The 25399-nt window shown below is 51.0% G+C and overlaps 1 protein-coding gene across 9 annotated transcripts in view; it reads right to left on the minus strand.

Annotated features, from left to right (window-relative positions):
- MED15 (mediator complex subunit 15) overlaps positions 1–25399 on the minus strand; it is a 138816-nt gene that overhangs the window by 21604 nt on the left and 91813 nt on the right. For 5 of the 9 annotated variants that reach the window (XM_077654083.1, XM_077654079.1, XM_077654086.1 and 2 more), the window contains 2 exons: positions 1394–1720; positions 202–246 (listed from right to left, as the gene is read on the minus strand). In XM_077654083.1, coding sequence (XP_077510209.1) covers positions 202–246; positions 1394–1720 — 372 coding nt within the window. The remainder of the gene's footprint in view (positions 1–201; positions 247–1393; positions 1721–25399) is intronic. The other 4 variants (XM_077654081.1, XM_077654088.1, XM_077654087.1 and 1 more) reach the window with 1 other exon arrangement.

A 25399-nucleotide genomic window follows, 5' to 3' on the forward strand; every position in this document is an offset into this window, starting at 1 on the left:
AAGCAAGGCAAGACGGACACACAAAGCTGCATGCTACTTGACAAAAACTGCCATAATGGCATATTTGACCCAATAACTGACTTAGCAAAGTCACCTTAGTCATAGTCTCCATGGGTACTGGAACTTTTGCACACAATAAACGACTTCAAGCAAGTATTACATGCTCCTTCAAAAGAAGCAGTTGCTTCCTTCAGCGCTTACCTCGAAAGGAAATAACTGGTGGCTCCTGCTTCAAGGTTCCCAAAACTGCGCAGCAATATCTCTCTGTTATTTCAAGCTTACCTGTTATCAGTCTTGTCTGGTTGCTTCAACACTAGCTAACTGTCTGCCGGAGTACTGAACAAGATATCAAGGCAGCACAGCATGAGCGCCCACATCCAGCAGCAAACCTCCTAGCTCTGCGGAGGGAAGAGTGCCACTGAACACGACACACGGGAATTGGGCTCCGCACTGGCGCTGACAGGAGACCCTTCCGTGGGAACCGTCTGGAGCAAGCGCAGGGTATCACCTTTCCTTTGTGTGTCTGGCCAGGATGCCCTTGTCTACCAGAGACACTCACTGCAGCCAAGCATTCCCCCCCCCCCCCCCCCTCTCTTCCACCCCCACCCCCCTCCCATCTCTTTCGCTTCGGGTTGCACGACAGCTTGTATGAAAGGAAGCAGGGTGGAAACGGCATTCAGGCTGATGTAGCTGCCACGTGAAGTTTTAGGGCACACATGAGTCTAGGCCCTGAAATAGAGGCTACCCTTGTGAGTGTGCCAGAATAAAGTTGGTAAAATGCCTTTAATGCGAAATGCTTGAACATATTATTTTTGCACATAGCTACCTCTCTGAAACCGCACCTCCTTTTCACAAATGTATTCACACTGGACAGAGCCAGTGTTTTCTAATCAAGAAATTCAGGTAGCTCAAAAGAGCAAAAACTTGCGCTAAACAATAATTTCTGAACGTGTGTTTCGTGTCTATGAAATTTTAAGGATGGCCCAAAGTACTTGTATATGAGAAAAATGAGAAGGCTTTGTATGGCAGAGGGCCTAACACTACAAAATTGTGATGCAAAGTGATTCAGAATACAAATGACAACAGATGACAAGAAAAAATGTAGACATACACTGTGGTCTGAGGCAACATGCACTGTAGCAATTATTGTTTGGAAATGAAATTCATTATGCCAAACTTTGAGGGATAGCACCTTATCTGTATTTTGTTTCTTATATCACTTTGCATATGAACTGCAGATTAGCTGGCACATTACTGAAAAACCCTTTAATGCATGCTTGCCTGGCTTTTTGAAACAATTACTCTGTCCCTACTCAGGCATTCTGGCGCCAATATGACTGGTGCCCGAACCAGATAATGAGAAAGTCTGTTGCCAGAGATGGGCTGCACTCACAGCGTGGCTGCTGCATGGCGAGCGGGTTGAGCCCCGGACCACCCTGGGGCGGCTGGCTACCGTCCAGGAGCTGCCCCGGTGCAGGCTGACCAGGAGGCCCCGCGCCGCCACTGGCCCCACCCTGGGTGGCCATGGAGCGTAGCGCCATCATGGGGTCCGTGGGGGGTTGGCCACCCCCCGCACCGGCGCCGGTGGGGACCACGCCACCAGGCGCACCACCAGCACCGCCAGCGCCACTACCGGGTGGCGCCACGCCACCTTGCTGCGGTGGGCCCCCCATCACACCACCGTTGGGCGCCATGTTAGCCTGGGACGTCTTCTTGGAGTCTGCGCAGGTCAAATAAAGAAGGGGAGGCAAGGTGAGTGGATTTCAATGCTAAATAATAAGTGCTGAGGCTTGGTAGACAAGAACTTCATGTTTCACCGTTACTTCACCAGTGTAGTGCACTATTAGCAAATATGTCAATTGCTGGCATTTTAATAAAGTTATTCCTATCCTATGGCATTATGAAAACTCCTGCAGGCTGAAGTTTCAGACTTCATGATTACTAGGGGTATACCTCTTTGATGAAGAGTCAACTTGATAACTACAAAAATAGCAATCGAAAAACGGAACAAAGCGTGGAAGAATTACCACGTTACTGGCGAGCGAAAATCCAAGATAAGAGCCGGGTTCGAACTGTGTGCTGTTGTGTCACAGCAGACTTCGCAAGCGTGGCCATTTCTCTTTGTCAGCCATTGCCAACTGCTATCAATGCCGTAATGGCCGTTTAGTGCAACAGCACTCAAGCGTAAATTTCAAGCAAACGTAAAATTTCGTTTGAATGGCCGCGTCCGCAACGCCTACGATGTTTCCGAACTCCCTTGAACCGCATCTCGTGCCCCCTTCGCCACACATTTCTCGTGCCCGTGGACTGAGTCACCCGAGATGCTGCCCGCAGCCGCGCCCTTTGTTTTCCATATTTCGCAAGGCAAGGGAACGCCAGCTCACGTGTGCGAAAAACAACCTTGCTTTCTGTAAGGCAAGCATCTCTCTCTTTCTCTGTCTGTCTGTCTGTCTGTCTGTCTGTCTCTCTCTCTCTCTCTCTCTCTCTGTGTGTGTGTGTGTGTGTGTGTGTGTGTGTGTGTGTGTGTGTGTGTGTGTGTGTGTGTGTGTGTGTGTGTGTGTGTGTGTGTGTGTGCGCGTGCGTGTGTGTGTGTGTGTGTGTGTGTGTGTGTGTGTGTGTGTGTGTGTGTGTGTGTGCGCGTGTGCGTGCGTGCGCGTGCGTGCGTGCGTGCGTGTGTGTCTGTGTGAGAGAGAGAGAGAGAGATAGGGAAGCGCAGAGTGAAGGAAGGGATGAAGGAAGGAGTGAAAGAAAGAGGGCTCGTAATAATTTCAACCACTTGGGATTCTTTAAAGGGACCATGAAATGGTATATACCGAGGTTAGGAAAAGCGCATGAGCGGTCGGCATTCCATCACGCGTCACTGCACAGCAAAAAACAATTAAGCTAGCTTCATTAAAACCGAAAATATCGGGGATTAAAAATGATTTTCCTCCTCCCCCTCAACTCATACACGAAGACACGACAGAAAAAAAAAATGGCTGGCGGTTTAGCATTGCTAAGCACGAAATTTTGTGTGCACAGTGGGCCACCCAAATTTCGGGGGTGGGCCAAGCCCATTTTGGGGATATCACAGGTCGGTTCCAAACGTGGGTAAACTCAATTTGCAAATTTCGGGGTGGGCCACCCAGATTTCGGGGGTGGGCCAACCTCAGTTTTGGAGGTAGACCAATTCCATTTTGAGACCAGATCAAGCTTGTCTTCTATCCGAGCACACCCAGATTCGCCGGCAGTAAAATTCGGCCAAGGTCATTCCAAGTGCAAATTTGGAAATTTGTCATATTTGGGCAAGGGAAACGTTGGGGACGTGCCATACCTCTCAGGAACCTACCATTCAATTTTGTCGATTTCAGCCAAGGTCACTTCAACGTCAAATTTCGGGTGGTCCATGCCATATTTTGGGCGTGCCCCATGTCAGGGTACTCCGCAAGCACATTCCCTACCTTCAGGGCCATTGCCAAATCTCCTCACACCTCTTTTTACAGCTGCTGCAGTAAATTAAGTCACGTGACCCGCCAGGAGGCTTCACTCATCCCACGGCTTCCACCGAGAATGCAGCTAAACGTGCTCTCGAGCTAAAAAAGAAGAGAGAGAGAGAAAGCAGGTCGGGGCTGCACTGCACCCTTCCGCTCCCCACCCCGCCCACGCCATCCGGGGCACGCCAATTGAGAAGGCTGGCCCAGGCTGGCCACTGACGTCATTGGGGTAAGGGCGACTAAGGATGCACAGTGAGGTGTACCAGTCTAGGTGGCGTTGGGTGTACCCCTGATCTGCTGCGAGCTACTAATAATATAATAATAATAATTGGTTTTTGGAGAAAGGAAATGGCGCTGTATCTGTCTCATATATCGGCGGACACCTGAACCGCGCCGTAAGGGAAGGGATAAAGGAGGGAGTGAAAGAAGAAAGGAGCTAGGTGCCGTAGTGGAGGGCTCCGGAATAATTTCGACCACCTGGGGATCTTTAACGTGCACTGACATCGCACAGCACTCGGGCGCCTTAGCGTTTTTTCTCCATAAAAACGCAGCCGCCGCGGTCGGGTTCGAATACTGCAAGCAGAGATTTTTTTGAAGTTATTTGTAAATTACAGGGTCAACGCAGAGCTTTTAAATTTGACTAGAATACGTCTACAGATCAGCAGCAGTACATTATGACCATCAAAAAGATGTCAGGGTCCCTTTAACGCGCGCTGACGTTGCAAAACTCACGTCTCGCCTGCATCGAAACGCGGGGCGGACAACCACCGAGCCACCCGCCGCAGGCTCGCCGCGCACCGCCCGTATACGTGCCAGGAGAACAACCCGGAAGTGAAAAACGCAGAAAACGAAAAGACAACAGAATCAAAGGCGAGGAAACGGAGCTATGCCCCGCGAAGGTGCCGGCACGGAATAACGCCTCGCAAGGCCCCGACATCCCGGATGGCCAGAGACCACCGTCGCTATCTATGCGCACGCAGGCGCCGCCGGCAAAGAAACGCGATTTGAGACTGCATCCTCCAACACGTGTGTGTGTGTGTGTGTGTCGCTGCAGCGGCCGGCGCCTGGCGCGGCTAACCCAACGGCGAGGTCAGCGACTGCGAACTTTTGAACGCGACTGCGACCTTTCCCGGGACACCTTTACGTCCCCCTGAAAGCACAAGTAGCCAAGCACGACTGTAAGCGGTTCACAAGGCAAGTGCCCACGTGCTTAGTTAACGCCCTCCCTTTTCTATCTCTCCCTCCGTTCCCCTTTCCACGTGTAGGGTAGCGTACCGGGCGCTGCCTAGTTAACCTCCCTGCCTTTCCGTCTCTCTCTCTCTCTCCCCAGCTTAAAAAAAAAATTACCTGCACCAGCTTTCACCCCTTGGCGCGCGCTCAGTGGGTTCAATTACAGTGAGAGAGGAAGTTACTGCGCCCTTCCTTTTCCCATACCCCCCCCCCCCCCCCCCACCCCCATTTGCATTCTATACTTCGTCTCACAAGATGCTTGCAGCACTACGGAAGGTAGAGCTCTCTCGTCCAATCAGGGCTGCAGAAACGCAGAAAATAGTCCCTCGAATATTTGAGGAGTGTATGACTATTAATCAAAACAATAAGCATTGCAACTAAAAACATGATTTGGACAGGTATATTTAAATGGTAGGGAGTGTTTCAATCACTGGTGAAATTACCAGACAAAGCCCGTACGGACACAGCTCTGCGGAGGCCTGCTGCGAGGTAGTGATGCGTCGCCACTTTCCAACATGGCGTCGGACGAGTCTGTTGTGTCTCCTGTGTGCTCTACACCGACAGTGCGCTGTTTCCCCAAGCAGGCGAAGCAGGTGGCTTTAAATGTTCTTGAAGCGCTTCGCGTCGAGTGCGGGGGCAGTTGGATTACAAATGCTGCGCGGTGGAACACCTGTGGCTCGGTGCTACTATAAATAGAGGTAGAAAGAAGCCACCTGGACATCAGGTGGATCGAGCCACAGGCGCGTAGGAACACACTAATGTAGTGCGCGCCATCCTGATTGGACGAGAGAGCTGTACCTTTCGTAGTGCTGCAAACATCTTGTGAGACGGAGTATAGAGACCCGCCATGGTGGCTCAGTGGTTAGGCCACTCGGCTAATTAGCCGGGGTACCCGGGCTCGAACCAGGCCGCGGTTCGATGGAGGCGAAACGCACAAGGCGCCCGTGTGCTGTGCGATGTCAGTGCACGTTATAAAGATCCCCAGGTGGTCGAAATTATTCCGGAGCCCTCCACTACGGCACCTCTTTCTTCCTTTTTTCTCACTCTCACCTTCCTTCACGACGAGGTTTGATCCTCAATTTCTCAATTTCCAACATGAAACGGGCCTAAACTGCGACATTGTTCAGAAACATTGGGTTATGGGGAAGGGAAGCAGCAGCTGTCACTTCTTGGTGGACACCCCAACCACGCCGTGAAGGAAGGGATGGCGGAAGAAGGGAATGAAGGGCTCCTGATAAAACTTCCGACCGCCTAAGGATCTTTAGCCTATACACTGACACCACGCAGAACACAGAGGCATTTTGCGTTTCGCATCCATCGAAACGCGGCCGAAATCGCGCCCGGGTCCTACGGCTTAGCAGCCGGGCGCGCTAACCACAAAGTCAAAGCGGCGGGTGTCAACACGACAAATACAAGCACCGTGTGAGGACTGGCGCCAGAGGTGGCGGGGGCTGATACATTTGGGTATACACGAGCAAGAAATAAGTATACGTCGGCCACGTGACTGCATGGATTGCAAGCATACATTCAACAAAAGCAACCACTGCTCTCTCATTTCATTTCCTTTTTGTTTTTATTTGAAAACAGACCCTGCTAGCAGCAAGGTCGACGGACGCCGCGGAAACTCCGTATTTAAACCTCATGTCTGGAAAAAAAATCCGAAGTTGCAAGTGTTAAGAACAAAGACGCAGGCGTAGCTCAACCGTTTACTTCTACGACAACAATCCGACCATTCCCACGCAGCAGGAACAGCGCTTCTTCCAGTCATGTACCATAACAGTCGCATGAGCAACACACGGGGCTCACTCACGGCGATCGCGGCAGCCGACACCGCAGCGCGGTCGAGTCGTGCGCAGCAGACAACAAACACTGGCCGCATCCGGCGGTGGCTGCACGAACACGAGCGACCTTGGCTGAGCGAATCAGTTTCCTCCGCTTGCAGCGCTGCTCGTGTTTGAATCACAACGCATCTGAGTGATATAATAGTGCGTATACAACCGCAAGCTTCAGGGTGCCACAGAAACAAAGACGCCAGAACGCGCCAACCTCACGCGCATCCCCATTCTTAAAAAAAAAAAAGCAGCTCACAATGCCAATCCACAAGCACAGAGGTCGGCGCCTTCCCCCTCTGGGTATCCACAAGAGGCGGAGGGGAACACACGCCGAACAACCAAAGGCCTGGTGTCTTTATCTACACCGCTCCATTAGAAAGCACCGGCAAAACGCCCTCCCCCTCTTTCCCTCTCTCTCTCTCCTCCACTTGCTCCTTTTCGATAATGGCCCGGTTGCAACACGCAAGGAGACAGGCAGGTCCTCTGGCGGCCTGCCGCCATCGCGTGGCGACATGTTGACTCCACTGCCACATCGCGTCGCAGCAGAAAAAGTACACGTCAACCCAAGGGGGGAGGGGGGGGGGTGCGTCGTCGTACGATATAGCCGGCGGCAGCCATTAAAACATCGGTGGTCGGTATATAGCCCCACCCAACCCCGTCCCGTGCACGCTGTCTCTATCAGCGTGTCGCAAGGAGCGCCGCGACCACAGCGACAGCAGCAGCCGCGTTTACGGTCTACACGCCACCCCCCCCCCCCTCCCCTGCTACAACACGTTCATCCCCCCCCCCCCCCCCCCCCTTGCTGTATAGCGACGGGTCGATCGACCATTAGCCAGAAAGGGCACGTCAGTACCACCACGACACAGAGGCCGGATATTGCCCAACGCTGACCCCCATAGACGTAACACGGAGGGACAGCGTACTGGAGATGCACAATCAAATTCTGCGTGCACAGCGAGCCACTGCATCTGTTCATAAACTGCTCAAATCATTCCCCACAAGCGGCAGGCTTTACAGCGACACAAAGGAACATGACGAAGAGAGGAGGGCACGATGCACGCGTTCCTTCGCGTTGCATCAGTTCGCGGTGGCGCCAACTTTTCGCTCTTCAGAACCCAAGCAAACTTCAAGCCCACAAACGGGCTAGCAGCAGCGTCTGCCCTTCAGAGGTTCGGTTGCAGCGAACACGCCTGGCTACGAAAGCGAACAACACAAGATGCTTTGAAAGTGGGAAGTCGAGCGGGTAACTAGGATCGCGTGAAGCAACGACGTCGCGCGCGCTGCAGACTGTGACACACGCAAAGTCGCGGGCAACGCGTTCATCGACAGAGGCGTTCCGTCATCGTTTATAGACACGCTCAAGTAACGCTGGTGTCGCAGTACCAACACAGGCTCGCGACAGGCGCACGACGTTAATAAGCGAAGATCATTTGGGAGAAGAGGCCTTTGGCCTACAATGGAGCCAGTTCAGATTATCACATAATTACTACCCACAGCTCCGGGAGGTGGTTCAAGATGAAACGAAGAAAGGATAGCTTCGGTATCCGCCTGACGCGCGGTGAAACGAAAGAGGAGGCGAAATGAGGGAGAAAGAAAGAGTCGCAGCAATGGAAGGCTGCGCGATGATTTCGACCCCGTGAGTGAAGCCTTTTGCAGCTGGCCCTCCGTGACTGACTCTGGCTTCCTCTGCAGCAGGGCAACAAATTTTAGTGGAGCAATATCACCGAAACAAAGGCCAACTTGCAATTTGGACTTCCACTTTCTTTTGTTCACCAATGTTTACTACAACTAATACTACTGTTACCTCCACTACTATACTACTACGACTGTTACCTCCACTATTATTACTACTACTATATTACTTCTAACGGAGGCTCGACAACGCGCTCCACCCGCTGTGCGAATGCTGAAAGAAAACGTTCGTGAAGTGGTGGTTCCCTCGAAAAAAAAAAAAAAAAACGAGTCACTATGAGCGTGGAAGCGCCATTCTGGAGCAAAAAAAAAAACGTTTCGAGGGTCACCTTTGCAAACGAGTCAGAAAACCGGGCATTATTCTCGTCGACAAAACGGTTAGCCTCGCAAAGACCCATGTATAGCTGAGAGATCTAGCAAACAATGACGGTAGCCGACTGACCGACTTGCAGTTATACAGCGGTGCCTACGCGAATCTGCGAATGGCAAGATGCACAGCGCCGCAGCCGCGCGCCTCCAACGAAAGCATACACTTTGGAAGTGAGCCAACAACCGGCTTAACCAAATAATACGCTAGCAGAATAAATCCCTAACAGCGTCCGAACAAGCGGTGCGCTAAGATGAGTGACCCGGTTCGCCGGAATCTAAAGTTCGCATAGCTGAGAACTAATGACTTGGACTGCGGGACATGTAGGGCATTCATTTAGTTTCCCGGGCTAGGCTGCAGGTTTTTCTTTTTTAACGAATGATATAACTGAGAAAAAAAAAATGTCACACTCGAATGAAAATCTTCGATGCTATCTTTCTGAGAAGCGCGAATAGCTTTTTGATACTGTCCCCACCAGCGCAGATGGACACCCGTCATGGGTGCACTGGTACACGAGTACACTAATGGACACCTGCCAGGCATGCGCTAGCCTAACGGGTGCAGTATGCACTGGTGCACGAATGCACTGATGGACACCCGCCATGGGTGTATACTGGTATCACGAGTGCACTGGTACACAAATGCACTGATGGGCACCCTCAATTTATGCGCTGCGTTCACTGGTACACAAATGCACTGATCGACACCCGCCATTGGTGCACATGCCATCGTACAAAAGCATACTGGAATAGTTCGCCATATACAAAAGTGAGGGCGGCTGTATGCGGCCCTATATGTACCGGCACAGTTGGTGCACCCCTCCGCCAGACGCAAAGCTATAGCGCCGTTCATATGTTCCCTGAATTTCATCACTGTCCCACGATAAAAAAAACTCACAACCCAGAATCCGAACATAAGGAACACGCCTAATGATATAGCACAATTTTACTTTTATATTTTCAGGAAGTCTCTCCAATATAAACTCGACGCTAGCTAGCATTCTTATCAAGCCCGAGAATAATAATAATAATAATAATAATAATTGGTTTTTGGGGAAATGACATGGCGCAGTATCTGTCTCATATATCGTTGGACACCTGAACCGAGCCGTAAGGGAAGGGATAAAGGAGGGAGTGAGATAATAATAAAAATAATTGGTTTTGGGGGAAAGGAAATGGCGCAGTATCTGTCTCATATATCTTTGGACACCTGAACCGAGCCGTAAGAGAAGGGATAAAGGAGGGAAAGAGATAATAATAACAATAATAATAATAATAATAACAACAACAACAACAACAACAACAACAATAATAATAATAATAATAATAATAATAATAATAATAATAATAATAATAATAATAATAATAATAATAATAATTGGTTTTGGGCGAAAGGAAATGGCGCAGTATCTGTCTCATATATCGTTGGAAACCTGAACCGAGCCGTAAGGGAAGGGATAAAGGAGTGAGAGAAGAAAGGAACAAAGAGGCGCCGCAGTGGAGGGCTCCGGAATAATTGCAATCTCCGGAAGAACTGCGATCTCAGATTCCGAGAGCTAAGCGAGCCACAGACAACAGAAACCATTTCTTCGCATTCTTTTTACTGCCTTTCCCGGATTCAGTTACGCCCCAGTCCCCATTTCGACTCCCTCGCCATCCTCTACAGGAAGATAAAAAGAAGCCAAGATTTCCCGACGCGCGGCGCAGGTCCCCGGAGGGAGGGAGGGATTAGCGGATTAGACAAAATCAATGAGCCAGCCAAGCTAAGCGCAGAACGCGACCGGGAGGGTCTGCGCAAACTCGGCACTCAATCCCCCTCCCGAGAGGAGCGCTGGCGACAACAGCAACAGCGGCCGACGTAGCAGTGCCGACGATGCTAGAATTAAAGATGAAAAAAGAAAAATGGAAACGACTACATGGTGGATCCTAATTACGCTCCGCCTCGCTGATTCCGCGCTCCGCTGCAGATACTGGCGGAGGGGCTGCGTCTCATCCGACCGGCAGGATTTAACTATAAGCCCCCCCCCCCCCCCCCCAAGCCCTCTAGATGGGAGTCGAAAAAGGACGCCCGCAGTCTTGGATGAGAGGAGCTTGAAAAATCCGACCGAGAGCCTGAATAGACGAAAGCAGGGGTGACAGCCTAAAATTCCTTCCACTTCCGTTCCTCGATATATCGTCCACGTCCTGAGCAGCAGACCTGCAGGGGCGCCACAAGTTACCTGACAGGAAGCGGCTTAACCTCCGAGTTTAGGTACGCGTCTGAGTGGTGCTGCCCCCGAGACTAGGCAACACAGCCCAGACAGGCGTTTATGTCGCGTTGTCTGCGTTTCTTCCGGGCGCAAGTAATTTGACACCAATCACAGTGTTGCATTTTGATAGAACAGTCCGGTGGAGAGCTTCGCGACTAGTACGGTCAGGTAGCTAAGAGAAACGTTGAAGTTACATCAACAGTTCGAGGCTAGCCTGAACGTCCGCGATACGGCACGGACATGTGTGCGTAGAAGCGAACGGACAAATACTTCACTTCAACCGCTCCACCTGAAATAAACTCGCGGGTAATTGTACACGCGTGGAGCTACGGGCGCTGAACATCAGCGCACAGCAGAACACCCCCCTCGCAACGCCAGCAGCCGCGGACGAAGCACGACGCCTGTGCACAACTCGAAGAATCGTTCGATCGCGGCGGCATGCAAGCGCACGACATTCCTCCACTGTCCTCTCGAGGGCAGAAACAGCACAAGCGGACATCGTCCCCACTTCCCTCTGCTTCCCTCGATTCCCCCCCCCCCCTTTTTTTTTTCAGGGCCGGCAGAGTGAGCTTATACTGTATCGATCGCGCGAGCAACAGTGCACAACCTCACCTCCCCCTCCCGCCCCTCCACACCACTCGGTCTCCCCTGCGCAGGCCTGTCAAAGGGAAGAGGGAGTGAAATAGGAGTGGGAGGGGGGGGGGGGGGGGGAATGGACAAGTCAGCAGAAGCAGCGGCGGCGGCGGAAGGGGACACATGCTATAGCGCTTGCTCGCGCCCGCCGGTTATTAAACGCGCATACGCATATACGCTCGCAAAAAAGCGAGGCGCAAAATTCGCGAAAGCGTCAAGCACGCATGCCGCGTCCGCTCGATTTCGAATGCGAGAGCGTAAAATTTGCACCGAGCGGAGAAGATATATAGGGAGAAAAGGGAAGAGAGGACGGAAGCGAACGAAGACCGTTCGAAGAAGCGGACAAATCGCTGCGGTTTTGAGCGCCGCTTGTCAAAAGGCGTTCGCGTCAGTGCGGCGGAGGATGACGACGCGCAACCAACATCTTGGCGGCGCTCTGCGCGCTCTGTGATGAAGGGGGGGGGGGGGGGGGGGTCGTCATTTCACGCCGGCGTGTGAAATACAGAACGAACTGCGGGGAAGGGCGATTTGTCCACGCGAGCAGGCGGAGCATTTCCCCGCAAACATTTAAACGGACAGCCCATTGACTGTTTACCGACTGTTTGCTGACTTTCTAAAAGAAAAAAAAAATGCAACGGTTCGCACCAGGAAGAGAGTTTGCGGAAAGCTAACACACGCAGAAGCCAACATGTCAAGTATTAGCGCATTAAATTCAAACAGCGAAACGGCGATCAAGACATTTAAAATGGAATTAAGGAGAAACGGCCTCCGCCCCACAGTGGCCACACCCGCAAGGGACAACTTCAGACTCGGATTACCTTCAAGCCGAGAGTTCGCGAAGTGACCTAACGAACGCAGGTTACCGCGAGACTTGACTATCCAAAAGTACCTACACCTAAACACAGCAGCGTGTATGCGAAGACCGGCAGACGGCATGTAAAAGGAAAGCGGCTTGAAAAAAAATATCTACAAAGAAACAGGAAATCGAGGATGGCGCACGACACACCGGTATATCCCACCCGCAAAACCCGGCGACCAAAGCTTTCTAAAAACACAAAGAAATCCGAGATTGAACAAAGACATTGCATCTCTATATCCCCATTGTGTGCAGGGAGCGCGCCTCGGGAGTTTACACAGACTCCGCTAGGGGCGCGCGCAGTGTGTAAACAGGGACAAAGGCTTGAGCTTGGCGAGGAAGGCGTTCCCCAGACAGGGAAAATTTTTCCTCACGCAGCGCCTGCCCAATGCGCGGGCCGAAAAGGGGTCGTACGACGGCGACACGGAGAAAACGCAGGACGACAGTGTTGAAGGCACACTGACATAGACGTCTATTACAGCATTATAATCACATAGGCTATATTATAGCTGAAAGCGGGCCTTTTGTACTCTAGAATCTAAAGAGCAAACGCAATGCAGGTGTCGCCACCACCGGCTGTTTTGTGAGCAAACTGCGGTGACGTCAAGACAGTTTCTTTGTCGCGGATCACGGGAGATAAGCTTCACTGCCACTGACTTCCAAACGACGATCACGGAGTCATTTTGCGACCCTGACGTCACGAGCTTGAATCGTGTGGAAGGAGGGAAAAATAAATTTCGCTCAGCAATAAGTGAGTCTTTTGTTGCTGAACAAACAACGATAAAAATTGGATGCAGCGCTCCACGAATCGCCAGCTACTCTTGGGTGCAGCAGCGCGACAGCAAAGCGGATGGAAGGCGCTGAGCAGCCACCGCGGACGAATTGACGTTGGCCTATTCACTAAAAAAAAAAGTACTACTTTTTAAAGAATTTTTTTTTAATGCGAACACTTGCCATAAAGCATAGTTTTGGGCTGGCTGTTGGGCTGCCTACACGATTACAAAGTCGTGTAGGCCGCTTTCATTCAAGAACGTAAGCAGGATACCCTATTATTATTATTATTATTATTATTATTATTATTATTAGCTTCTATAAACTAGAAGAGGAAAACAACAACAAAAATCCAGGTATTGACGCTACAGACCATTTGGCAGGAAAGCTATGACGGGATTATGTACTTTGTCCCTTTTTGTTTCGCTAATTTCCCGAGGCTAGACTCCACCGTAACCCACTTCCCGCCAACGATTATGAAATCCACAATTCTCTCAACGCCATGAGCAATGCTGCGAGTTTGAATCATGTGGCGGGAAAACGGTTTCCATATTTCTAATCCAACTTGATTAGAAATCAATATTTTGGATTTAGATTAATAGATGCATCGTTTTCGGCCGAACAGGCCATAGTACAAAGAGACCCAAACAATCTAGTTTTACTAACAAAAATTGAATGTAGCTGTCCTCCCCGTCCCTTCAAATGCGAGGTTTCCGGCCAAACGGCCATGTTGCAGACAAGCGAAGGCTGGGACGCATTTGAGGTGAGCGCTGAAAATTCGTCTACTGCTTGACACAGTCGCTTCCGTACTATGTCGGGCGTCGTCTCGACGAATGGCGACTAAAAGCAGAAGACGAGTCGTCAGCATGCAAGTCAGTGGCTGTATTCCTTGTCAGGTTCTCAGAAAAGACAAATTTTCACCCGCCTCCCAATTGCCTTGTTCGCCTGCAGAAGAGCGATTAAAACGTTCGCGCGCAGTGTGGTCAATGCAATACAGGTGGCGTTGGCGTCAGCGCCATCTCGTAGTGCACAGTGTAGTGCAGTACAAACAGCAATCGCCGGCATTTCCTTTCCGATACGCCCTACTGCGATCCAGGGGAAAACCATTTGTTTCCACAAGTTTATTATACCTCAGTTCAGCTTCTCGTACACTCGCTATAAATATCCCAACACCCAAACTTTACTCGAAGCCTTTACAAAGGGGCGTGTGCGGCGAACGAGTATAAATCAAGCCAGTAAATAAATTCACAGGACAAAGCGGTCCCCCGCCGGGTTTAGAGTCCCCGGCGACTCTGGTCCGCTGGAAACAGCAGCGTGAGGAGAGAACAATATCGGTGCCGAGCCCCGCTTGAACAAAGTAAAAAAAGTAAAGAAAAGGAGGAAGCTGAGATAGACTCGCGCTGAGCGAGCAGGCGCACGCAAGCAAGCAAGCTGGCATGCATACGTAAGCACACGCACGCAGGCAATCGCCAGCTCGGAGAAGCGACGCCGGGCGTCGGCATCGGCTAATCGGGATAACAGCAGCCGCAGCGCACAGCACGCGCGCGCCAGCGGCAGACAATGAAGGCGCCCCTCCCTCCCTGCCTCCCCTCTCTCTCTCTCCCTTGGTTCCTTTCTTTCCATTTTGGGGACGAGAGAGAACAAGCCTCTCCTTCCCAACTGCCGCGTCTCTCTCCACCGAGATCCCTTCTCGCTCCAGGGGTTAAATGCGCGGCGATGCAGAGGCCTCGGTTCGCGTCTTCTGCAACCCCACAAGGAACAACAACAACAAAAAAATGAGATCACTGCGGCACCCGCATTAAGGGAATGCGTAAGCATTGACGCCTCCTCGCCCCTGTTTGCGTCTCTTTACTCAACTTCAAATTTGGCGCCATGCTTTAGCTCCGCCCACCTCCGGTGTTTTCAAATTTGGCGCCGCTTTTGCTCCGGCCCCGCCCACTTTTTGGAAAGTTTTGGCTCTAATTAACTAATTGCTCCATATGCACCTCACGATTTCCCCTGCGAGATTTTTTGATGCTCTATCTAATGCAACCATTCTTTTTCTTATAAATGAGCCTCGCTCGAACGTTATCGCGATGACACGAAACCGCAAACATAGCCATACAATGCTTCCGCATTAAAAAAAAAAAGACACCTTGGCCATTCTCTTCTTTCTTCCTTAGCATGCATGACGCGGACGGAATTTCTTGCGAAGGAGGTGAAAAAAAAAAGTAGGTACGCCTAAAACGGCTCAGCTGAAACGACTGAAACAAGGAAGAAATATGGGGACAGCAAGCTATAGAGTACAGAATTCGAGTCGAAGCGACAGCTCGGAAAGTCAACGAGCTCCGCTCGATATATGCTTTCGACCGAAGGGCGTCTGATTTTCAAAATTCCGGCAATATCGCGCGGACACTCGCGCCATGTGTGTGGGTGCGCGCGAGCTTTCCTTTGAGCAGAGGAAGGGTTAGGTTCGTGGCAGTTTTGACTTCACGACCTTCGCCATTCACTTTTCTGGGAGAACATATGGCTAGTACAGCCAAAACAACAAAAACATGCTAGAATAAGCGACGATGCAAAAGCACGATCCCAACTGCGAATTGAAGCGAAATAGGCTTGCAACGCTGCGCAATCAAATTCAGAATATTAAAACAATGAGAAGACGGTCAGACGGATCGGTCGAGTTCGGTTTGTGTGATACGGAGTGACGTCTACGCCGGCGCGAACTGCGTAGTCAAATCCATTCCAGGTCGCCAACACAAAAGTGCAAAAAAAAAAGAAGAAAAAGGCTACGAATCGCGGGGAAAACATGTCAAGTCCCAATTTTCTCGTCCAAAATGGAAATTATTAAACTCCACGACAGCTCAGTCTCAAATCTCCACGTTAAAAAAACCGGCGACTGTTTCTGTTGGCTGTTTGCGCTGACGATTTGTAGAGATTTGTAGCCCAGACTGAAGAAATACACTGCAGAAGAAAAAAAAAACGGCCGTGGCTTAGCTTGGTTAAGCCTGGTGATTGCGAAGCTTCTCGTTCTTCTTCCGTCTCCGTAGCTCGCTGATGCTTCCTCTTTGCATTCTGCCGAGCTGCCTTGTTCGTAGGCACCATCGTAACATCTGGCTGTATGACTGCTTTGGCGAGAGGAGCGGAGCTGTTTTCTACTGCTGGTGTGACGTCACTCTGACCGTAGCGCCCCTGGTGAGAGGAGCGGGAGTTAGGCCGCCGTTGGTGGCTACTGCCTCGCCTCGCGGCGGCGTGAGATGGGGCCCCGTTTTTACACAGCTGGTGTGACGTCACACCGACCGTAGCGCCCCTAGTGAGAGGAGCGGGAGTTAGGCCGCCGTTGGTGGCTACCGCCTCGCCTCGCGACGGCGTGAGATGGGGCCCCGTTTTTACACAGCTGGTGTGACGTCACGCAGCGAGGTGACGCTAAAGGTCAATGGTGCCTACCACCGCCTCGCCACGGAACGGGCTGAAGTGCGACCTAAAGTAGTATTGCTTCGCAATAATAAAAAGTTCTGCAATGCTTTCATAATACGCCCTGCCTGCAATAAGAGAAAAATATGGCGCCAAGACACGTCCAACTGTTGTTTCTCAGTTTCGCTACGAAAAGTTCAACTCGGTCGCAAATTCTCACAACGAGAAAAAAACGACGTGATTTTTCTGCTTGCGATGTGTGAACACAGAGATAGTCACCCCTGCTGTGGAAGTAATAACTGTGTTGGAACGCTTTCGCTGCGTGATATTAAAAAAAAAAAGAAAAACTGTGGCGAAAAAGACATGTTAAAACGAGTCTAACTGTGATTCTCGGTTTCGTGATGGAAACTAATTTTAAACTCCACATCAACTCGATTACAAATCTTCACATTAAAGACCCCGCGCCCGTTGCCTTTGATAGAGCCGACCTGATCAGCAACGTGGCAGTAAAAGCAGCAATAAGCTCCCGCGAGGTTGTTATTGAGCCCCACTACTGACACACATGCAAAGAAAAACGTTAAAATAAGCCAAACTGGTTTTTTAATCCCCAAATTCTCAAACTGAACACATTAGCAAATATGCACCATTACATTTAATACTACTACTAATAGCTGCTGCTGGTAAACAAAAAGCGAAGGGAGTTTCAAGCATCCTTTTGGGGCAGCCGCTGCATTAGCGAGAGAACGAATTCCTCGAGAGAGCTCCTGAAGAGCGTGACACTCTCCGAGGAGAGCGTCACACTCACTTCACTGCTCCCTTTCTTCGGGAACAGTGGACAACGTAGTTTATACTTCACTGGCGAAAATGCGGCCACTCACACCCGCCCACTTACCTCCTCCCCCTTTTGGCGTGCAAGCTGAGTGTGTGTGTATGTGAGGGAGGGAAGCTTGTGCATGCTTGCGGTCATGACAAGCATGATGACTCTGGTCTCAGTCCCTCCAACCTTCAGACAGTGTATACTATTTGTACCCGCGACTAGCAAAACGGAGTAGTAACCCGAGTTGAAACTTTTTGACTGCACCTTGCTGCTATGAGAGGCAAGAAATATAAGGAAAATATGCGATTAAAAGCGTCGCATCGCAATTTTCAAATTTCCATACTCCTCGCGTGGGCTCACTCTCCAATACCCGCACGGAAAGCTATACGTACGCTCCTATATGCAATCTACAGACTATAAAGCAACGCGGCGACACAAGCAATGACCGCGTTGCAGCGATGTTGCAATGCTTTCGACGCAACCTGCTTTTCCAGACAGGAGGAAAGAAAAAAAAAACACGGCGAATTCTCAGATTATCATTTCTTTCACCACTCAATGCGCGACTGCAATTTCGACATACCGCGAAATCTCAATCGGGCGTTTTAGGCGGGAAGGGAAAGCACTGGCGTAGTTTTTTTAAAGCCTGCGATCGCGCGCAGCCAAGAAGTCTCGGCTTATTAAGCAACACTGCAACAGAAGCATTATACGCAGCTGTGTAGCAAAAAAAAAAACAAAAAAACCTCTCACTGAGTCCTGACATTCGAGATCGTTTCGAAACGACACACGAGTGGGCTGCTCGCGGCGTTACGCCCGCTAATCGATCAACGAAAATTAAAACAAACGAACAAAAACGAGGATCGCGCAAAGGACTGAAGAACATGAAAATAAAAACAAAAAACAAGAACAAACGCTAAAACGAGTCGAAAGCGACGCAGTAGCGATTGGGCAACGACTCTCGCAAAAAACAAAAGCGGACAAGCCCTCTTCACGACATGGCTGCAGCGAACGAATGAACGCTGCTCGGGGTTATCGATCGGCTTCAAATATCGTCGGCGATTCATAATAATCCGCTTGGGACTCGTGGGGAGAAGGGGGTATCATCACCGAGGCAGTCGTGCCGTGATAACCACGCCCTGCGCAATGGAGGCCGCGCCTGCATGTCGCTAAGAAAGAAAATAATCGTTCATAGAACCTTTTCGGACCTTCTAGAAAAGCAGCAGCAGCTGTGCGTGCGGTGGGCAGGCTTTAACTATAAAAAAAAGATTTTCAGTTCTTGAACACATTCCAGAACGGAAAAACTTTTATGCGGTGCGCTGAATGTGCCAAGGGCGTTCAATTCTAAAGCATTGTCTGCTGGGCTGGTTTTCTTTAAATATCAAACGATGCAAGTGAAAGACGCCATTTTGATATCAGTTTTTGAAAAGTGACTTGTGCTCCCTGCCCCGCCGCGGTGGCTCAGTGGTTAGGGCGCTCGACTACTGATCCGGAGTTCCCGGGTTCGAACCCGACCGCGGCGGCTGCGTTTTTATGGAGGAAAAACGCTAAGGCGCCCGTGTGCTGTGCGATGTCAGTGCACGTTAAAGATCCCCAGGTGGTCGAAATTATTCCGGAGCCCTCCACTACGGCACCTCTCTCTTCCTTTCTTCTTTCATTCCCTCCTTTACCCTTCCCTTACGGCGCGGTTCAGGTGTCCAACGATATATGAGACAGATACTGCGCCATTTCCTTTCCCCCAAAACCAATTATTATTATTATTATTATTATTATTATTATTATTATTATTATTATTATTATTATTGTGCTCCCTTTTCAGCGGCATATGTCACTTTTCTATATCCCCCACCCGTAGCGGTGCACTTGCGGTGCATCGACTGCCGTGCGGAGCGGTGCCGTGCGATGTTGCGTGGCGCGGTGTGTGCAGGCAACTGTAGCTATTGCGCCTGCATGTACAAACTACAAAGACAATTTTGTATACAAGTAGGAAAATGTATACAAACAGCCGAACGTTAATGGGATAGATTGCGGCAACAAATATTCAAGGTGGCTTAGTAAAACACGTGGTACGCCATGAACATGGTAGAGCATTGCATCCTTACAAATAATGCCGCATGGTATGACCAAATGTAGGAGTCAATCTTTAAGTGGGCGAGAAAAACATGTCGCGCTTCATCCGCACGCTATACCATGACCAGGGTACTAAAGAACACGGTATAAACAGGTCGCTACAACAAGGCGCACCAAGAGACGGGCCCGCACGAAATAGCGCAGCATATGCCAGGGCAACAGCCAGTGGAAGTTTGGGGCCGTGCGCAAAAGCTACGGCTACGTGAGGTCACGCTTATTCCAGCTCGTTCATTCTTTTGTTTTTTCTTTCCGCTCCATGACATTAATGATAACGAGGACGACAACGCTTACAATGAGGTATGTTCAAATGCGATGAGAGAGAGAGAGCTCTACAGCTCCTTTCTAGAAGAGCGGGCTGAAGGAACAAAAGAAGGCGAAGAGCTCGGGGAAGGGAACTGAGGGAGCGATGCGGGAGCTGCCACAACGATGCTCAATCATTCATCATCCTCCTCTCCTTCCTTCGTACACCAGCGCCGCGAATCGATCCCGGCGCCCCGCGCCGATCGACAGGGAATGGCGCCGCAGTGCTAAAACTAATCACGAAGACGAAGAGCCGATGGATATTGGATGAGGAGGATAAAAGAGAGAGAGGACTCGCGCGCGTCTCCGGGACATCCGCAAGGATTCCGGTCATCGCGAGGCGAACGATCTGGACGGAGCAGGAGCGGTGCATGGACAAGTGGGCCGAGGGAAGGGGGGGGGGGGGGCACACGGGTGAGGGAAGAACGGCGAGGTGTGCATAAGCACGCGCGATGAATAATAGAGAGACAAGGAGAAAAAAAAAAAAAGCGAGAGGAACGGAACGAAGGGGACGGAAGCTGGCGGTGCCTCGTCGCGATGGCCAGGTGTGCTAGCTAGCCGGCGGATCGCATCGGATTTGTCGAGATTATCGCCGCCTCTCTGCGCATCACGGGAGTCATGGGTATATATAATGCGCAACCTCGTCCTTCTTCATCTTCGTCGTTGGCGCCGGTGTGTAATGCATTCGACGGGAGGCTTACGACACCGGCCTTCCCTTGTTCTTGGAAAAAAAAAGATGACAAGCGGTTCTATGCCCAAGTGCAGCTGGTCTTCGTCGCAATGCAGCCGAGGTCCATATTAGCAAAGGCTTTGGTTTAACACATTCCTCCTTACGACCAGGGCAAATCGGCACAAACAGATGCGGAGGCTGAGCGCAGTCGCACCCGTGGCCCCGACCTCTCTCCTCTCTCTCTCCTCTCTCTCTCTCTTTCTATCTCCCCCCCCTCTCTCTCACACACACACACACACACACGCACACACACACACACACACACACACACACACACACACACACACACACACACACACACACACACACACACACACACACACACACACACACACACACAAGAAAAGGCTACATAAAATCGCCTAAGGTGACAAACTCCCAACGTGCAGCAGCACAAACACGTGGCTCGCGAACGCGCCTTCGCCGGACGGGAGCCGGCGGCAGCAGACCTACGAAAACGCGACCAGACTAGACGTTCTACTTTAGCGGGGTCGTCACTGAGACCAGACACATGCATGACCCCCCCCCCCCCCCCTTTCCCCCCAATCTTTTTTTTTTTTCTACAACCGCCTCCAACTCCACGTTCTCGTTTCGGTTAGGTTACTGCTTCTATTGTTATTTTCCTCTCATTTTCGTGCTCTTTTCGCAGTAACGTCACCACGTGTCCGTTCCAGTTGAGCCGGAGACGGCGGCGTTCCACGAATACGAGGAACGCGACCGATGTCTGCCACGCGCCGTCGCCCGACGTTCATTGACCTCGTTGGACGTAAATGGCATTGCGTCTGCACTCGCCCGACTGTCTGCATACGACGGGGTCTGTGTACGCCAGGGCGACGTCGCCCGAGTACAAAGTGCCACAGCATGTTGCCGCGAAGCTTTGTTGCTTGTTCCCAGCGAGTGTTCTGAGAATCGCTGCTGGCTTGCAACTTTCTGCTATACTTTGCGAGACTCGACCACATCGGGCTCCGTGATGACACGTGACGGCTTCTATGAATGTCTGGGAGGTATGCCACTGGAGCAAGACAAACTATAGCGAAATAACAGAGCACTACAAGACTAAGTAGGAGGGGTCCTACCACCGCCGGGACCCCAGCTTGGAAGAGAAGAAGCAACAGCGTGGAGAAAGCTCTCCAGACAAACACATACCTAAACCCAGTTCTGGTCAATCATATATGGCCGCAAATGAGATCAGACAGACGCTTATTATTCAATGAAAGGGGATCGCTAGATCACATACTATGGGAATGTGAACAATCACCTGGCAAGGCCAAAAACATACAAACAAAAGACGCCTGGGAGACACTTCTGCGAAGCTAGGACCCAGGGCTGCGAAGCGCGGGATAGTCCTTCTGTTGGACAAATAAAAGTTCTTATCTCTCTCTGGGATTTTTCTCGGCGATTTACGAAAATTCCCGGTCATGTTTAAGCGCAGCATGACAGAGAACAGTGGGAATTTGATCCCGGCGACAGCCGAGTACACCCGGTGCTACGCCATCGCTAGTCTGTCTTCTGTTCGCCTCAAGTGCGACACTAAGCAGTCCCGACTTCTGCGCCAATCTATGTCGTCTGCTGCGATTTCCACCACGTGACAATACAACACGCGAGGTCAACATCGGAACAAGAACACGAGACAGAAAAGCCTGCCAATTCCATGGCACAGGGTGTGTGTGTTCGCGATTCGAGAAAGGACAAATATAGGATTATACAGCTCGCACGCCACAGAGAACCAACCTTGTAATCAGAAATCAGACCTCCGCGGAATGGACTAACCCTCCAGATTACGGTCACAGAGACTGCAGGGGCGTTACGGGCCGGTTAATCTCGGACGCCTTCGCGAGCACTAACCAGCGCCAACCCATTCGCTCCGTCGTAACATAAAATATCGACTCCCCTGCCTCGCTCATTGCCATGCGCCCCGAGCTTAGCTGGGAGTACACGTACGGGGTTTTACACGTCTCGAATCGAAGGAGTCATCAAGAACCCTCCAGGCGACGAAAGAGTGGTGACTTCTGTCTCTAATTAGGGTAGTGCGCGGGGCGCCGGATTCGTTTAACCAAGTCGGCACAGAAACCCTCAGCCGCCGAGATGCCGCTTTTATTTCCTTTTTGAAGCGCCGCCCTCGCGAGCTGGAAATGAACTCGCAATCCACGAGGCCGGTGCAGTATACGCAACGAGACGCGATCCGTCCTACTTGAGCAACGAGCGTCGCCCAACGACGAGGCGGCGGCAGCGGCCCCGAACGATCGCCGCGAAGGAAAAGATAAAAGAAAAAAACAATCTCTCCCGCGACAGCGCGGCGACCCCGGCTAAGGAAAACCGACGAACCCCGAGCCGGCTTCCCTTTATGCGTCCTCGGGAGGCCATTAAAACCCTTCGCGGCGGGCATAATAAAACGCGTAGCAAGTTTATGGTCCCCCCTGGTCGAGTACGGAGCAGCGCGTTCAAAGCAGGCAACTGCAACGAGTCGACCCGTAAGGTGACGACGCTGCATCCCCGGGGCATCCACCACCTCGCCTACAATATCTGCCGGGTATCAAGACGCTCGCGAGCTCCGTCGTCTATGCTCTCCGTAGCAATGTCCACGGAGTGGCGACGTAAGCGCACGCTTTGGTGATCAACCCCTGCCCGTTATCTTTGCTGCTGGCCTGGAACTGAGGTCATTCCGCTACAATACCGTACGACGCCTGCACGCGCGGGCCGAACAATGGGCACTGCCTTTCTTTTTGGTCGGTAAAGGTTGGTTTACGCCGGCCCCGCGGAACTACATCCACTAATCCAGGGTTAGTACGTAGTTCACCCGCCACTGTACTGTCCACCGGGACAACCAAGAGCAATATACGTTGAAGGTTCTGTTATACAACTCCGTGGTAATAACCAGGAACGGCGTACATTGACCCGGGGTGGTGTACATTAGACCTAACGGGGCTACAGTACCTGCGTACAAAAAGAAGGGAGAAAAAAAACGCATTTCCCGTCGCCCATACAAGAGGCTGAACCACACGTGGTATGTGCACCTCTCTCTCTCTCTCTCTCTCTCTCTCTCTCTCTCTCTCTCTCTCTCTCTCTCCGCTTCATCCTCCGCCCTCAATGGTACAAACTTCTAGAGGGTGATGATCCGCCTCTCTCTCTCTTCCTTCTCTGCCTCCCTCCTTCATTCCTTGGAGCTAAGACCGGGGCTAGTTGATATTTCATGTTGCTAGCTGCGCTGCGTCCGGTGGTTTAGTGTCCCTTTCATCTGTCCCTTGTGCCGTTGTGCATTTGGCGCCACTTCGGTCCTAAGCGGTCGAGGTCTCCACCCAAAGTCAGACTGCGCCTTTCCTTCCTTCCCATCACACCGGGTTTTATTACTTCTCTGCACCGCTCCGTGCATTACAGCAACAAGCCAATGAAGAGCAAAAAATAAAGGCAGGAATGTGTAACACGAAGCAACGTCGTCAGGGGCGGCCGGCAAATTTAGGCGGAGTTAAGAGTTGACTGACCCCCCTCCCCAGCCTTCAAACCATCAAGTCTCCGTACGCCTTCCGCTCCAGCGCACACAACTTCATCCCGCAAAGTTTTAAGCGCGCTTCCAACACAAGAAGCCGGAGTGGCAGCGGCAGCAGCCATTGGCCGAAGGCGAATAACGGCTCGAACAACAGCAATAACGACGCTGCTGCTAACGCTGAGAGAACGTGCGTATATCTGTTTTATTTTTTGTTTATGCTTTCAAAGGCGTCTGAAACGTCCTTCTGCACAGAAGGACTCGGTGCGCGCTAATTTCCGAGCAAAGCCATAAACCGTTTCGAAACAACCGATCCCAGAAACGGAGAGGAAAGGATTGCACGCAGCGACGAGATGCGTCGAGAAGTTTTCTTCGCGCTACTGTTTTTTTTTTTCCACCTCAATGGTACGTTTACGTAAAGGCTTACAGAACCCCCAATCAGCGAAGTGCGCTTAAGTAAGCTTGCGACGCTGATTAGAACGCTGTTTCCTGCGCAAGGGAAGCATGCGAAGAGAAAGATAACATGTACCACAATAACAAACTTATGAAACGCTGGCATCACAGTGAACGCCGTGAAGACAGCGGCTTAAGTATACAGGACTTCGCTAAGGCTCGATGGTGGCGCAAGCCCATAATAAGCCGGGTAAAGCGCACTTGCCAGCGCAAACGAACGGGCAGGGAAAAAAAAAAAAAGGCAAGTCTGTTACGAGTCCCAAGACGGTGAAGCGTGCGCTGCGGAGGACTTCAGAGCGCGATCACTTCGTTTCCAACCTGTAATCCGCAGCGAGCCAATACGGGACTTATTTTCAAATTTCGACGCCCCGCACAGCCTCGATTACATCAGTAAGGACGACTACGACGCAATGTGACTTCATTAGGGCATAGAGCAACCCCCCAATTTAAACACGAATACGCCTATATGGGAGTATAAAGGCAGTAAGCTGTCCTCTAGCGCAATCCGTAAAAATGAAGTGCGCTTTTTACTCCTTTCTGCTCAGAGTGAAGATTCAAGCTGTTCTTCTCGAAGAACCTCAGTCGTAAATTCGACCCCCCCCCCCCCTTTTTTTTTGTCATATGGCAATCTGTAGCCCTATAAGTAATTCCTCCAAGTCGCGTCATTCCTGCCCACGTCAAAAGTGACTCGAAACAAACAGCTGGGCTAGTGGGCACTTCATGCTTTCATCCATACAGCGCGACAATGAACACGGACACCAGGGAAACACCACAAAACTCTGACTTCGACTAAGTTTATTGTCACACGTTGCGCACACACGTATACTGTTTATCGTACGCCGAACTGCGTGGATGTGGGCGTCAACAGTTAACTTCTCGCGATAAAGGCCTGGAAACATCTAGTACGGCGGAAACAAAACTAAAAAAGAAAGGAAGTGTTTGGCTGACAAGTGCCCTTCTCCTCCGTCGAAATTACTCGCTTAATCCCGTTTTGCTCTT

Source organism: Amblyomma americanum, chromosome 2, assembly GCF_052857255.1.
Source record: "Amblyomma americanum isolate KBUSLIRL-KWMA chromosome 2, ASM5285725v1, whole genome shotgun sequence".
Classification (NCBI taxonomy): Eukaryota; Metazoa; Arthropoda; class Arachnida; order Ixodida; family Ixodidae; genus Amblyomma; species Amblyomma americanum.